The sequence below is a fragment of the Glandiceps talaboti genome, chromosome 23, assembly GCF_964340395.1.
Source record: "Glandiceps talaboti chromosome 23, keGlaTala1.1, whole genome shotgun sequence".
Classification (NCBI taxonomy): Eukaryota; Metazoa; Hemichordata; class Enteropneusta; family Spengelidae; genus Glandiceps; species Glandiceps talaboti.
Genome location: NC_135571.1, coordinates 14877051 through 14890253, shown reverse-complemented (window position 1 = coordinate 14890253; position 13203 = coordinate 14877051). Strand labels below are relative to the sequence as shown.

At 35.9% G+C, this 13203-nt stretch overlaps 1 protein-coding gene across 1 annotated transcript in view; it reads left to right on the top strand.

Annotated features, from left to right (window-relative positions):
- The window catches only part of LOC144453039 (DENN domain-containing protein 5B-like), a 77649-nt gene that overhangs the window by 9591 nt on the left and 54855 nt on the right, over nucleotides 1-13203 (top strand). Inside the window, exon 3 of the mRNA XM_078144309.1 lies at nucleotides 10192-10825. Within this exon, the coding sequence (XP_078000435.1) occupies nucleotides 10192-10825 (634 nt within the window). The remainder of the gene's footprint in view (nucleotides 1-10191; nucleotides 10826-13203) is intronic.

The following is a 13203-nucleotide window of genomic DNA, read 5'->3' as shown; positions in this document are numbered from 1 at the left end:
AGTAACTTTACAAGTACTACAGGTAACTGTACAGTTACAACAGTCCCTCTATAATAGTAACTTTACAAGTACTACAGATAACTGTACAGTTACAACAGTCCCTCTATAACAGTAACTTTACAAGTACTACAGATAACTCTACAGTTACAACAGTCCCTCTATAATAGTAACTTTACAAGTACTACAGGTAACTGTACAGTTACAACAGTCCCTCTATAACAGTAACTTTACAAGTACTACAGATAACTCTACAGTTACAACAGTCCCTCTATAACAGTAACTTTACAAGTACTACAGGTAACTGTACAGTTACAACAGTCCCTCTATAATAGTAACTTTACAAGTACTACAGATAACTCTACAGTTACAACAGTCCCTCTATAATAGTAACTTTACAAGTACTACAGGTAACTCTACAGTTACAACAGTCCCTCTATAACAGTAACTTTACAAGTACTACAGGTAACTGTACAGTTACAACAGTCCCTCTATAATAGTAACTTTACAAGTACTACAGGTAACTCTACAGTTACAACAGTCCCTCTATAACAGTAACTTTACATGTACTACAGGTAACTGTACAGTTACAACAGTCCCTCTATAATAGTAACTTTACAAGTACTACAGGTAACTCTACAGTTACAACAGTCCCTCTATAATAGTAACTTTACAAGTACTACAGGTAACTCTACAGTTACAACAGTCCCTCTATAACAGTAACTTTACATGTACTACAGGTAACTGTACAGTTACAACAGTCCCTCTATAATAGTAACTTTACAAGTACTACAGGTAACTCTACAGTTACAACAGTCCCTCTATAATAGTAACTTTACAAGTACTACAGATAACTCTACAGTTACAACAGTCCCTCTATAATAGTAACTTTACAAGTACTACAGGTAACTCTACAGTTACAACAGTCCCTCTATAACAGTAACTTTACAAGTACTACAGATAACTCTACAGTTACAACAGTCCCTCTATAACAGTAACTTTACAAGTACTACAGATAACTCTACAGTTACAACAGTCCCTCTATAACAGTAACTTTACAAGTACTACAGGTAACTGTACAGTTACAACAGTCCTTGTATAATAGTAACTTTACAAGTACTACAGATAACTCTACAGTTACAACAGTCCCTCTATAACAGTAACTTTACAAGTACTACAGATAATTGTACAGTTACAACAGTCCCTCTATAACAGTAACTTTACAAGTACTACAGATAACTCTACAGTTACAACAGTCCCTCTATAACAGTAACTTTACAAGTACTACAGGTAACTGTACAGTTACAACAGTCCCTCTATAATAGTAACTTTACAAGTACTACAGATAACTCTACAGTTACAACAGTCCCTCTATAACAGTAACTTTACAAGTACTACAGATAACTGTACAGTTACAACAGTCCCTCTATAACAGTAACTTTACAAGTACCACAGGTAACTGTACAGTTACAACAGTCCCTCTATAATAGTAACTTTACAAGTACTACAGATAACTGTACAGTTACAACAGTCCCTCTATAACAGTAACTTTACAAGTACTACAGATAACTGTACAGTTACAACAGTCCCTCTATAACAGTAACTTTACAAGTACTACAGATAACTCTACAGTTACAACAGTCCCTCTATAATAGTAACTTTACAAGTACTACAGGTAACTGTACAGTTACAACAGTCCCTCTATAACAGTAACTTTACAAGTACTACAGATAACTCTACAGTTACAACAGTCCCTCTATAACAGTAACTTTACAAGTACTACAGGTAACTGTACAGTTACAACAGTCCCTCTATAATAGTAACTTTACAAGTACTACAGATAACTCTACAGTTACAACAGTCCCTCTATAATAGTAACTTTACAAGTACTACAGGTAACTCTACAGTTACAACAGTCCCTCTATAACAGTAACTTTACAAGTACTACAGGTAACTGTACAGTTACAACAGTCCCTCTATAATAGTAACTTTACAAGTACTACAGGTAACTCTACAGTTACAACAGTCCCTCTATAACAGTAACTTTACATGTACTACAGGTAACTGTACAGTTACAACAGTCCCTCTATAATAGTAACTTTACAAGTACTACAGGTAACTCTACAGTTACAACAGTCCCTCTATAATAGTAACTTTACAAGTACTACAGGTAACTCTACAGTTACAACAGTCCCTCTATAACAGTAACTTTACATGTACTACAGGTAACTGTACAGTTACAACAGTCCCTCTATAATAGTAACTTTACAAGTACTACAGGTAACTCTACAGTTACAACAGTCCCTCTATAATAGTAACTTTACAAGTACTACAGATAACTCTACAGTTACAACAGTCCCTCTATAATAGTAACTTTACAAGTACTACAGGTAACTCTACAGTTACAACAGTCCCTCTATAACAGTAACTTTACAAGTACTACAGATAACTCTACAGTTACAACAGTCCCTCTATAACAGTAACTTTACAAGTACTACAGATAACTCTACAGTTACAACAGTCCCTCTATAACAGTAACTTTACAAGTACTACAGGTAACTGTACAGTTACAACAGTCCTTGTATAATAGTAACTTTACAAGTACTACAGATAACTCTACAGTTACAACAGTCCCTCTATAACAGTAACTTTACAAGTACTACAGATAATTGTACAGTTACAACAGTCCCTCTATAACAGTAACTTTACAAGTACTACAGATAACTCTACAGTTACAACAGTCCCTCTATAACAGTAACTTTACAAGTACTACAGGTAACTGTACAGTTACAACAGTCCCTCTATAATAGTAACTTTACAAGTACTACAGATAACTCTACAGTTACAACAGTCCCTCTATAACAGTAACTTTACAAGTACTACAGATAACTGTACAGTTACAACAGTCCCTCTATAACAGTAACTTTACAAGTACCACAGGTAACTGTACAGTTACAACAGTCCCTCTATAATAGTAACTTTACAAGTACTACAGATAACTGTACAGTTACAACAGTCCCTCTATAACAGTAACTTTACAAGTACTACAGATAACTGTACAGTTACAACAGTCCCTCTATAACAGTAACTTTACAAGTACTACAGATAACTCTACAGTTACAACAGTCCCTCTATAATAGTAACTTTACAAGTACCACAGGTAACTGTACAGTTACAACAGTCCCTCTATAACAGTAACTTTACAAGTACTACAGATAACTGTACAGTTACAACAGTCCCTCTATAGCAGTAACTTTACAAGTACTACAGATAACTCTACAGTTACAACAGTCCCTCTATAATAGTAACTTTACAAGTACTACAGGTAACTCTACAGTTACAACAGTCCCTCTATAACAGTAACTTTACAAGTACTACAGGTAACTGTACAGTTACAACAGTCCCTCTATAATAGTAACTTTACAAGTACTACAGGTAACTCTACAGTTACAACAGTCCCTCTATAACAGTAACTTTACATGTACTACAGGTAACTGTACAGTTACAACAGTCCCTCTATAATAGTAACTTTACAAGTACTACAGGTAACTCTACAGTTACAACAGTCCCTCTATAATAGTAACTTTACAAGTACTACAGGTAACTCTACAGTTACAACAGTCCCTCTATAACAGTAACTTTACATGTACTACAGGTAACTGTACAGTTACAACAGTCCCTCTATAATAGTAACTTTACAAGTACTACAGGTAACTCTACAGTTACAACAGTCCCTCTATAATAGTAACTTTACAAGTACTACAGATAACTCTACAGTTACAACAGTCCCTCTATAATAGTAACTTTACAAGTACTACAAGTAACTCTACAGTTACAACAGTCCCTCTATAACAGTAACTTTACAAGTACTACAGATAACTCTACAGTTACAACAGTCCCTCTATAACAGTAACTTTACAAGTACTACAGATAACTCTACAGTTACAACAGTCCCTCTATAACAGTAACTTTACAAGTACTACAGGTAACTGTACAGTTACAACAGTCCTTGTATAATAGTAACTTTACAAGTACTACAGATAACTCTACAGTTACAACAGTCCCTCTATAACAGTAACTTTACAAGTACTACAGATAATTGTACAGTTACAACAGTCCCTCTATAACAGTAACTTTACAAGTACTACAGATAACTCTACAGTTACAACAGTCCCTCTATAACAGTAACTTTACAAGTACTACAGGTAACTGTACAGTTACAACAGTCCCTCTATAATAGTAACTTTACAAGTACTACAGATAACTCTACAGTTACAACAGTCCCTCTATAACAGTAACTTTACAAGTACTACAGATAACTGTACAGTTACAACAGTCCCTCTATAACAGTAACTTTACAAGTACCACAGGTAACTGTACAGTTACAACAGTCCCTCTATAATAGTAACTTTACAAGTACTACAGATAACTGTACAGTTACAACAGTCCCTCTATAATAGTAACTTTACAAGTACTACAGATAACTCTACAGTTACAACAGTCCCTCTATAACAGTAACTTTACAAGTACTACAGATAACTGTACAGTTACAACAGTCCCTCTATAACAGTAACTTTACAAGTACTACAGATAACTCTACAGTTACAACAGTCCCTCTATAATAGTAACTTTACAAGTACCACAGGTAACTGTACAGTTACAACAGTCCCTCTATAATAGTAACTTTACAAGTACTACAGATAACTGTACAGTTACAACAGTCCCTCTATAACAGTAACTTTACAAGTACTACAGATAACTCTACAGTTACAACAGTCCCTCTATAGCAGTAACTTTACAAGTACTACAGGTAACTGTACAGTTACAACAGTCCCTCTATAACAGTAACTTTACAAGTACCACAGGTAACTCTACAGTTACAACAGTCCCTCTATAATAGTAACTTTACAAGTACCACAGGTAACTGTACAGTTACAACAGTCCCTCTATAACAGTAACTTTACAAGTACCACAGGTAACTGTACAGTTACAACAGTCCCTCTATAATAGTAACTTTACAAGTACTACAGGTAACTGTACAGTTACAACAGTCCCTCTATAGCAGTAACTTTACAAGTACTACAGATAACTCTACAGTTACAACAGTCCCTCTATAATAGTAACTTTACAAGTACTACAGGTAACTGTACAGTTACAACAGTCCCTCTATAACAGTAACTTTACAAGTACTACAGATAACTCTACAGTTACAACAGTCCCTCTGTAACAGTAACTTTACAAGTACTACAGATAACTCTACAGTTACAACAGTCCCTCTATAATAGTAACTTTACAAGTACTATAGGTAACTGTACAGTTACAACAGTCCCTCTATAATAGTAACTTTACAAGTACTACAGGTAACTGTACAGTTACAACAGTCCCTCTATAACAGTAACTTTACAAGTACTACAGGTAACTCTACAGTTACAACAGTCCCTCTATAATAGTAACTTTACAAGTACTACAGGTAACTGTACAGTTACAACAGTCCCTCTATAACAGTAACTTTACAAGTACTACAGATAACTGTACAGTTACAACAGTCCCTCTATAACAGTAACTTTACAAGTACTACAGATAACTCTACAGTTACAACAGTCCTTGTATAATAGTAACTTTACAAGTACTACAGGTAACTGTACAGTTACAACAGTCCCTCTATAATAGTAACTTTACAAGTACTACAGGTAACTGTACAGTTACAACAGTCCCTCTATAACAGTAACTTTACAAGTACTACAGGTAACTCTACAGTTACAACAGTCCCTCTATAATAGTAACTTTACAAGTACTACAGGTAACTGTACAGTTACAACAGTCCCTCTATAACAGTAACTTTACAAGTACTACAGATAACTGTACAGTTACAACAGTCCCTCTATAACAGTAACTTTACAAGTACTACAGATAACTGTACAGTTACAACAGTCCCTCTATAACAGTAACTTTACAAGTACTACAGATAACTCTACAGTTACAACAGTCCTTGTATAATAGTAACTTTACAAGTACTACAGGTAACTGTACAGTTACAACAGTCCCTCTATAATAGTAACTTTACAAGTACTACAGGTAACTGTACAGTTACAACAGTCCCTCTATAACAGTAACTTTACAAGTACTACAGGTAACTCTACAGTTACAACAGTCCCTCTATAATAGTAACTTTACAAGTACTACAGGTAACTGTACAGTTACAACAGTCCCTCTATAACAGTAACTTTACAAGTACTACAGATAACTCTACAGTTACAACAGTCCCTCTATAACAGTAACTTTACAAGTACTACAGGTAACTCTACAGTTACAACAGTCCCTCTATAACAGTAACTTTACAAGTACCACAGATAATTCTACAGTTACAACATTCCCTCTATAACAGTAACTTTACAAGTACTACAGATAACTGTACAGTTACAACAGTCCCTCTATAATAGTAACTTTACAAGTACTACAGATAATTCTACAGTTACAACATTCCCTCTATAACAGTAACTTTACAAGTACTACAGATAACTGTACAGTTACAACAGTCCCTCTATAACAGTAACTTTACAAGTACTACAGATAACTCTACAGTTACAACAGTCCCTCTATAATAGTAACTTTACAAGTACTACAGATAACTGTACAGTTACAACAGTCCCTCTATAACAGTAACTTTACAAGTACTACAGATAACTCTACAGTTACAACAGTCCCTCTATAACAGTAACTTTACAAGTACCACAGGTAACTGTACAGTTACTGTACAGTACTACTTGCTTCCCTTGTTCTTATACACTGTGGACCATCCAACGAACCACTGCTTCGTCCGAATAGCTCAGGTGCTGATTTGCTTGTAGATCCAAGAAATCGCTGCACCCATGTAATATGGTTGAGGAGTAGGTAGTTGTTGTTCTACTCTGGATCTTAAACTATCAAGCGTTACCAAACAGTCAGTTACACAGGAAGGGAGGGACGACAAATCTCACAGCATACAGCAAAGACTCTAGCACAACAGCTTTTCACTGGAAGGAGACTTGATTTATTATTGCACGTGAACTTAAAATCAAAATCATTTCACATGAAAACACAAGTAATTAAAGCTACTAAGAATCTATAACACCTCCATAAAGAGTTGGCATACTACTCATTTTATTGTCGTCATCACGTGACTACGCTAAGTATTACGATTGTCTTTGCATATTACATGTAAGTTATGGAAATCTGCCCTAGTGTTAATATCTAACCAGAAGGCACATTAACACGTTATTTGTGCATATTTGATGCCAAATTCGACACTTGGGATGCTTTTTTTTGATGAATGCATCACTGGGGACCCGTCATAAATGGGACAAATATGGCTTACTGTTTGCAAACGTACAGTTGTCATATTTGTTTCGAAGTTGTAGAACAAGACATCATGGATTTAGTCAGTTCTGATTGTAACTACCTTCAATTTGTAAATCTCTATGTGCAGTGTGACCTGTGAAATTTGAATATGACCCATCGTATGCAAAATGTTTCAACAGTTTCATGTGTCCCATGACCATTTCCTGCACATCTTGGGTAGTTTAGAAACTATGTGATATTATCATTACTTATCCACGTGATTGGTTACTTATTAACGGATGTTGTTAGAAAGGGTTTCCATCAATAGCATGGCCATTACGGCAAAGCATCTTCCCCAACGGGTGAAGTGATGATTAAATACTATTACCACATCAGTGGACAGTAGTCGATGCTGAAAACTTCGTTTAGATGAATTCATACTGCCACGTCATGATTTCATTCTCATTCAAACTGAATGCATTGCATGAATTTACAATTCACTACATGTGCGTCGAAGCGTTGTTTTGGGTGAACAAAGTTCACATGTAACGCATCGTTCAAGAATGACACTGATGTGTTCATGTACATGTATTTACATTTGTACATGTAGTGTGCATGCAAATTTGGAAAAGATGCGCTGCAATGGGATTTTGATGCTAATTTTGGCAGGAATGCGTCCCAGGACCTAGGACACAGAAAAAAGCTACCACAACCTCTGCTAACATCGCCTCTGCTAACATCAATCTATAAACATCAATTAACTTCTAATATTTTGTAACAACTTTTAAATACTTTGTAATATGCAGATTAAAATTCCTCTGTAACTAAGGCTACATGTACTTCATCCTCAGACCACTAACGAACAGACTGGAAACACCTACTGTATTAGGTGTAAATGGGGCTCTTAATCCCTCTCCCTACTGTCACGCTCACCCTTCAAGCATGCCTTTTGTTTTAAACTCTTTCCGAAAACTGTCGAATGTTGTGCAAAATGATACTATGGGTCTAAACAGTTTTTCGCATTTGACTCGACCAGTTTCTATCGGAAAAGGTCAAAGGTTAGTAAATGTGGTCTATGACCGGAAATGTAGACCGCCACGCAGTCAGAATCAAAATCACTACAGTTTCAGATGAATTATGCTCTGTTAAAGTTGCTTCTTCCTTAAATATATAATAAGTGATTTTTTACAAGGATTTTGACACCGGAATTCAAATAGCATGATGTTATAGATCTTTTTCCTCTGGTAAATCAGAACGTGAATTATCAAACCGTCCATTGATATACCGTTGTACATATGCTACATTTTGCTGAAAGATCATTTAAAAAATGGATACTACTACTGTAGGCCAGGGATTAAAATAAACTACACTTCAAATAAACTACACTTTGACTCTACTACCCTTGCTTGTAGCCCGTCAGTTTTTTTACTTCATTGCTTTATCGGTCATGCATCTTCTATCATATGTCGATATGGTCGTCCTTGCGCATATTCTAGGAGTCAACATCCAGTTGGGAGTATCTCTGGCTCTATCTGAGTGTAGGATTTGCTGTGATTTGAGAGATTTTTCTTGTTTTTATGCCCACTTTTTTGTTCTGATGTTAAACGGGAAGCAAACGCTACAAATTCCTGTAATGTTAACCAAAATAGACGAGATCACGCTAAAAACGTGAGCAACTGCCTGCTGCATGCATGCTACATTTGCTATTTGATGGAAATTGGGATACCTCTCAACACTTCTTGGGTCTTGAAGGCTCCGTAATTAATGATGGAGTTAGGAAATATCTGAATTTTTGGCAGGCATGGCATAATTTAGCAGAATAATCCACCCAACCACAGTTCCTCTATCACCCAACTTTGCGATTTAGATCTGAATGGCTTCCGTCTATTTACGTTTACATTTAATGTAGGAATTGTAGCTTCCAGTTAAACATCGGAACGAAAAAAAGTACAAACACAGAAGAAAGTCTTCAAAATCACATCAAACGCTACAATTATTGCAGTTACTCAGGCCCAAATATCGCATTACTTAATTACGTGATGAAACGTAACATCACAACTTCATACCTAAACAACGGCCCCTAATTAGGATTTAAAGATTATCGCATCATCACATCAAGGGAAAAGCCGTGTTTCTAGTCTTTTTAGTGGTGTGAGTTTCATCACATGTGCACAGAATTCCAGGTTTGGATAGCTGCATATGTACACTATTAATATACAAAATGTACCAGTGTCACAGATCAGGGCTGTCGACAATCTATACAAAATGTACCAGTGTCACAGATCAGGGCTGTCGACAATCTATACAAAATGTACCAGTGTCACAGATCAGGGCTGTCGACAATCTATACAAAATGTACCAGTGTCACAGATCAGGGCTGTCGACAATCTATACAAAATGTACCAGTGTCACAGATCAGGGCTGTCAACAATCTATGCAAAATGTACCAGTGTCACAGATCAGGGCTGTCAACAATCTATACAAAATGTACCAGTGTCACAGATCAGGGCTGTCGACAATCTATACAAAATGTACCAGTGTCACAGATCAGGGCTGTCGACAATCTATACAAAATGTACCAGTGTCACAGATCAGGGCTGTCGACAATCTATACAAAATGTACCAGTGTCACAGATCAGGGCTGTCGACAATCTTATACAAAATGTACCAGTGTCACAGATCAGGGCTGTCGACAATCTATACAAAATGTACCAGTGTCACAGATCAGGGCTGTCGACAATCTTATACAAAACATGAATCTATAGGTTTCTAAATACTCTGAGTAAATTTCACCCAGTTGACAGAGTATCACAGCTTAGCAAAAGAAACACATTACATATCCTTAAATATGTCAATGATATTTTTGTTTTCTTGTAGCTATGTATGCCCAAAGGCTTGTCATTTAGTACGGAGGAACAAAACAAGGAATGCAGATATCATACATTTCTAATTACCAGAGAAGATGGGTCACGAATTTATGGTGCTGCACTTACTTTCTATGAAGAGGTTCGTAATAAACAAATATGTGTTGCCATGCAGTCTTTGGAAGCTATGTACGAAGCAGAATTTGGTAGAAGTGCAGTCCAGGAGGAGTGGGAGAAATCAGCTAATCACAGCCATGTCTACACTAACATGACTAATTATGACATGTGTAAAAACACACTGTATGTCACCAAGTGTATTTGTATTATAACACAGCAACCTTTCATCAGAGCCCCTCAAAGGTTCCTAACACAACTTTATGAAGCTATTGCATCAAATGAAAACCCTCCCCTTCCTATTGAGAGCTATGTGTATAATATCCTATATGAAGTTCCTTTGCCTCCAGTGGGAAGGAGTATGCGCTTCAATGGAGTAAGATCACCTATCTTATGTCAGAGACCTGGAGCATCAGAGTTGCCATTGTGTGATTTCTCTTTTCGTAAACTGTTGGCAATTCTGGATGTGGATAACTTAGTACAATTATTTACGTGTGCTTTGCTGGAGAATCAAATTCTTCTGTACTCAAAGGGTAAGAACAAAGTTCCATTGTATGAGAGTATAAGTTGGTATGTGAGTATAAGTTGGTATGTGAGTATAAGTTGGTATGTGAGTATAAGTTGGTATGTGAGGATAAGTTGGTATGTGAGTATAAGTTGGTATGTGAGTATAAGTTGGTATGTGAGTATAAGTTGGTATGTGAGTATAAGTTGGTATGTGAGTATAAGTTGGTATGTGAGTATAAGTTGGTATGTGAGTATAAGTTGGTATGTGAGTATAAGTTGGTATGTGAGTATAAGTTGGTATGTTAATAAGTGAGAGTATAAGTTGGTATGTGAGTATAAGTTGGTATGTTAATAAGTGAGAGTATAAGTTGGTATGTTAATAAGTGAGAGTATAAGTTGGTATGTTAATAAGTGAGAGTATAAGTTGGTATGTTAATAAGTGAGAGTATAAGTTGGTATGTTAATAAGTGACCGATTTTGTTGATGTTTGTTATATTTTGATCCTCTAAGTGTTCTCTTTCCAAGTCAGTAATCATATTGTCCATAAATACAACTTTACAAAATACATTGGCCACCCTATTAATAGTGCTATCATATCATGAAGTCACTTGGACTACATCTGACAAACCTTGATAAGCTCTTAGGAGACATGAATATTCAGTGTGCATCTGATAAATATTCTTATCATATAAACAAACTATAAATCTTCACCTATGTGAGGGCAGATCCAAAACCTGTATCACCCTACATTTATGTACATGTTCTACCAAACTTTTTTCTCTTAACTGTTCCTGCCATTCTAGGCTATGATCAAGTTATCATGATAATTATAGGTAGTCCTTTCAAAACTGGTAAATGCACACATTACATTACATGCATTCTTGGGTGGCATGAGTCTGATACGTAGCTCTAGGTACTTGTATTTTTAACACAACTGAACTGAGGTTCAGTATTGCTATAGCTATGGAGAAATGTGTGTGTGTGTGTGTGTGTGTGTGTGTGTGTGTGTGTGTGTGTGTGTGTGTGTGTGTGCGCACGTGTACGTATGTGTGTGCGTGCGTGTGTGTGTAAACGACTTAAAGTCAAAAACCACTAGACCAATCGGCTTGCAGGGAACATTACTTAGAGTGTGTAGATCGGACTTTGTGCAAATGAAAATGATTGCATCAGAGTTGTGCATTTTGGGTAAAAAAACATGATTTGTGGTGTTAAAAAATGCTTTGACTCGGCCTGGAAATGAAAGGTTCTTGTTTTATTGATGCCATGAAGCCATTAAATCTTTTATGGGCTACTTCACATCTCAATGTCAATGGCATCAAGATTAATCTCTGTTTGAGGTTGCTTGGAAACACTGTTTTTAGCACAGCTAAATTAATAGACACTGTCTATGATTAAAACAGGTTCATTCATGCTACAGACATGATAAAGAGTCTTGCTTGAGTCAAAAAGTGTGATTTTTGGTCAGATTGTGATTACAGTGATTATAAATGCAATCAACACCACACCCTGCTCACAAACTGGCCCTACATATGTCACTATGGGGGAACCATGCAAGCAGACAAATTCTTGCTACATGTACATGTACATGTAGTAAATCAAATTATAAGTGTCAAAATCTGACCCTGCACTGTGATGATATTCAATGGCTTCTTTGTTCCAAGGACATTGTGTGTGCACGTGCGTGTGTGCATGCATGCATGCGTGCGTGTGTGAATTGGGGTCAGGTGGTAAATGTTTATTTTGCAATGAGTGGTCTGTTAAGGTGTGATTCTTATCTATCTAAATCATTCATGGGGAACATAAAATGTGTAGGATATGATGTATACTAAGTCTTCCGTGATCATTTCATGTTCCTGCTGTAGTACAAAATAAGTTATAAATGCCAGCAAATTTGTAATGGCCTCAGGCTCTGTCTCTTTTCAGAGATGGGTTAAGTGCCCTGATTTAAAAATTCAAAAATTCAAAAATTTCAGGTATAATTTTCAAGTTTTGTGTGGAACAAAAGTTTAATTCAATACTACTGTACATGTAGTTAAAGCAGTATTGTGGCTAACATCTACAAACTTGTACAACATAAAAACTAGATAATGTATGTACATGTATGTATGTATGTATGTATGTATGTATGTATGTATGTATGTATGTATGTATGTATGTATGTATGTGTGTGTGTGTATGTATGTATGTGTGTGTGTGTGTGTGTATGTATGTATGTATGTATGTATGTATGTATGTATGTATGTATGTATGTATGTGTGTCTGTGTGTGTATGTATGTATGTATGTATGTATGTATGTATGTATGTATGTATGTATGTATGTATGTATGTATGTATGTATGTATGTATGTATGTATGTATGTATGTATGTGTGTCTGTGTGTGTATGTATGTATGTATGTATGTA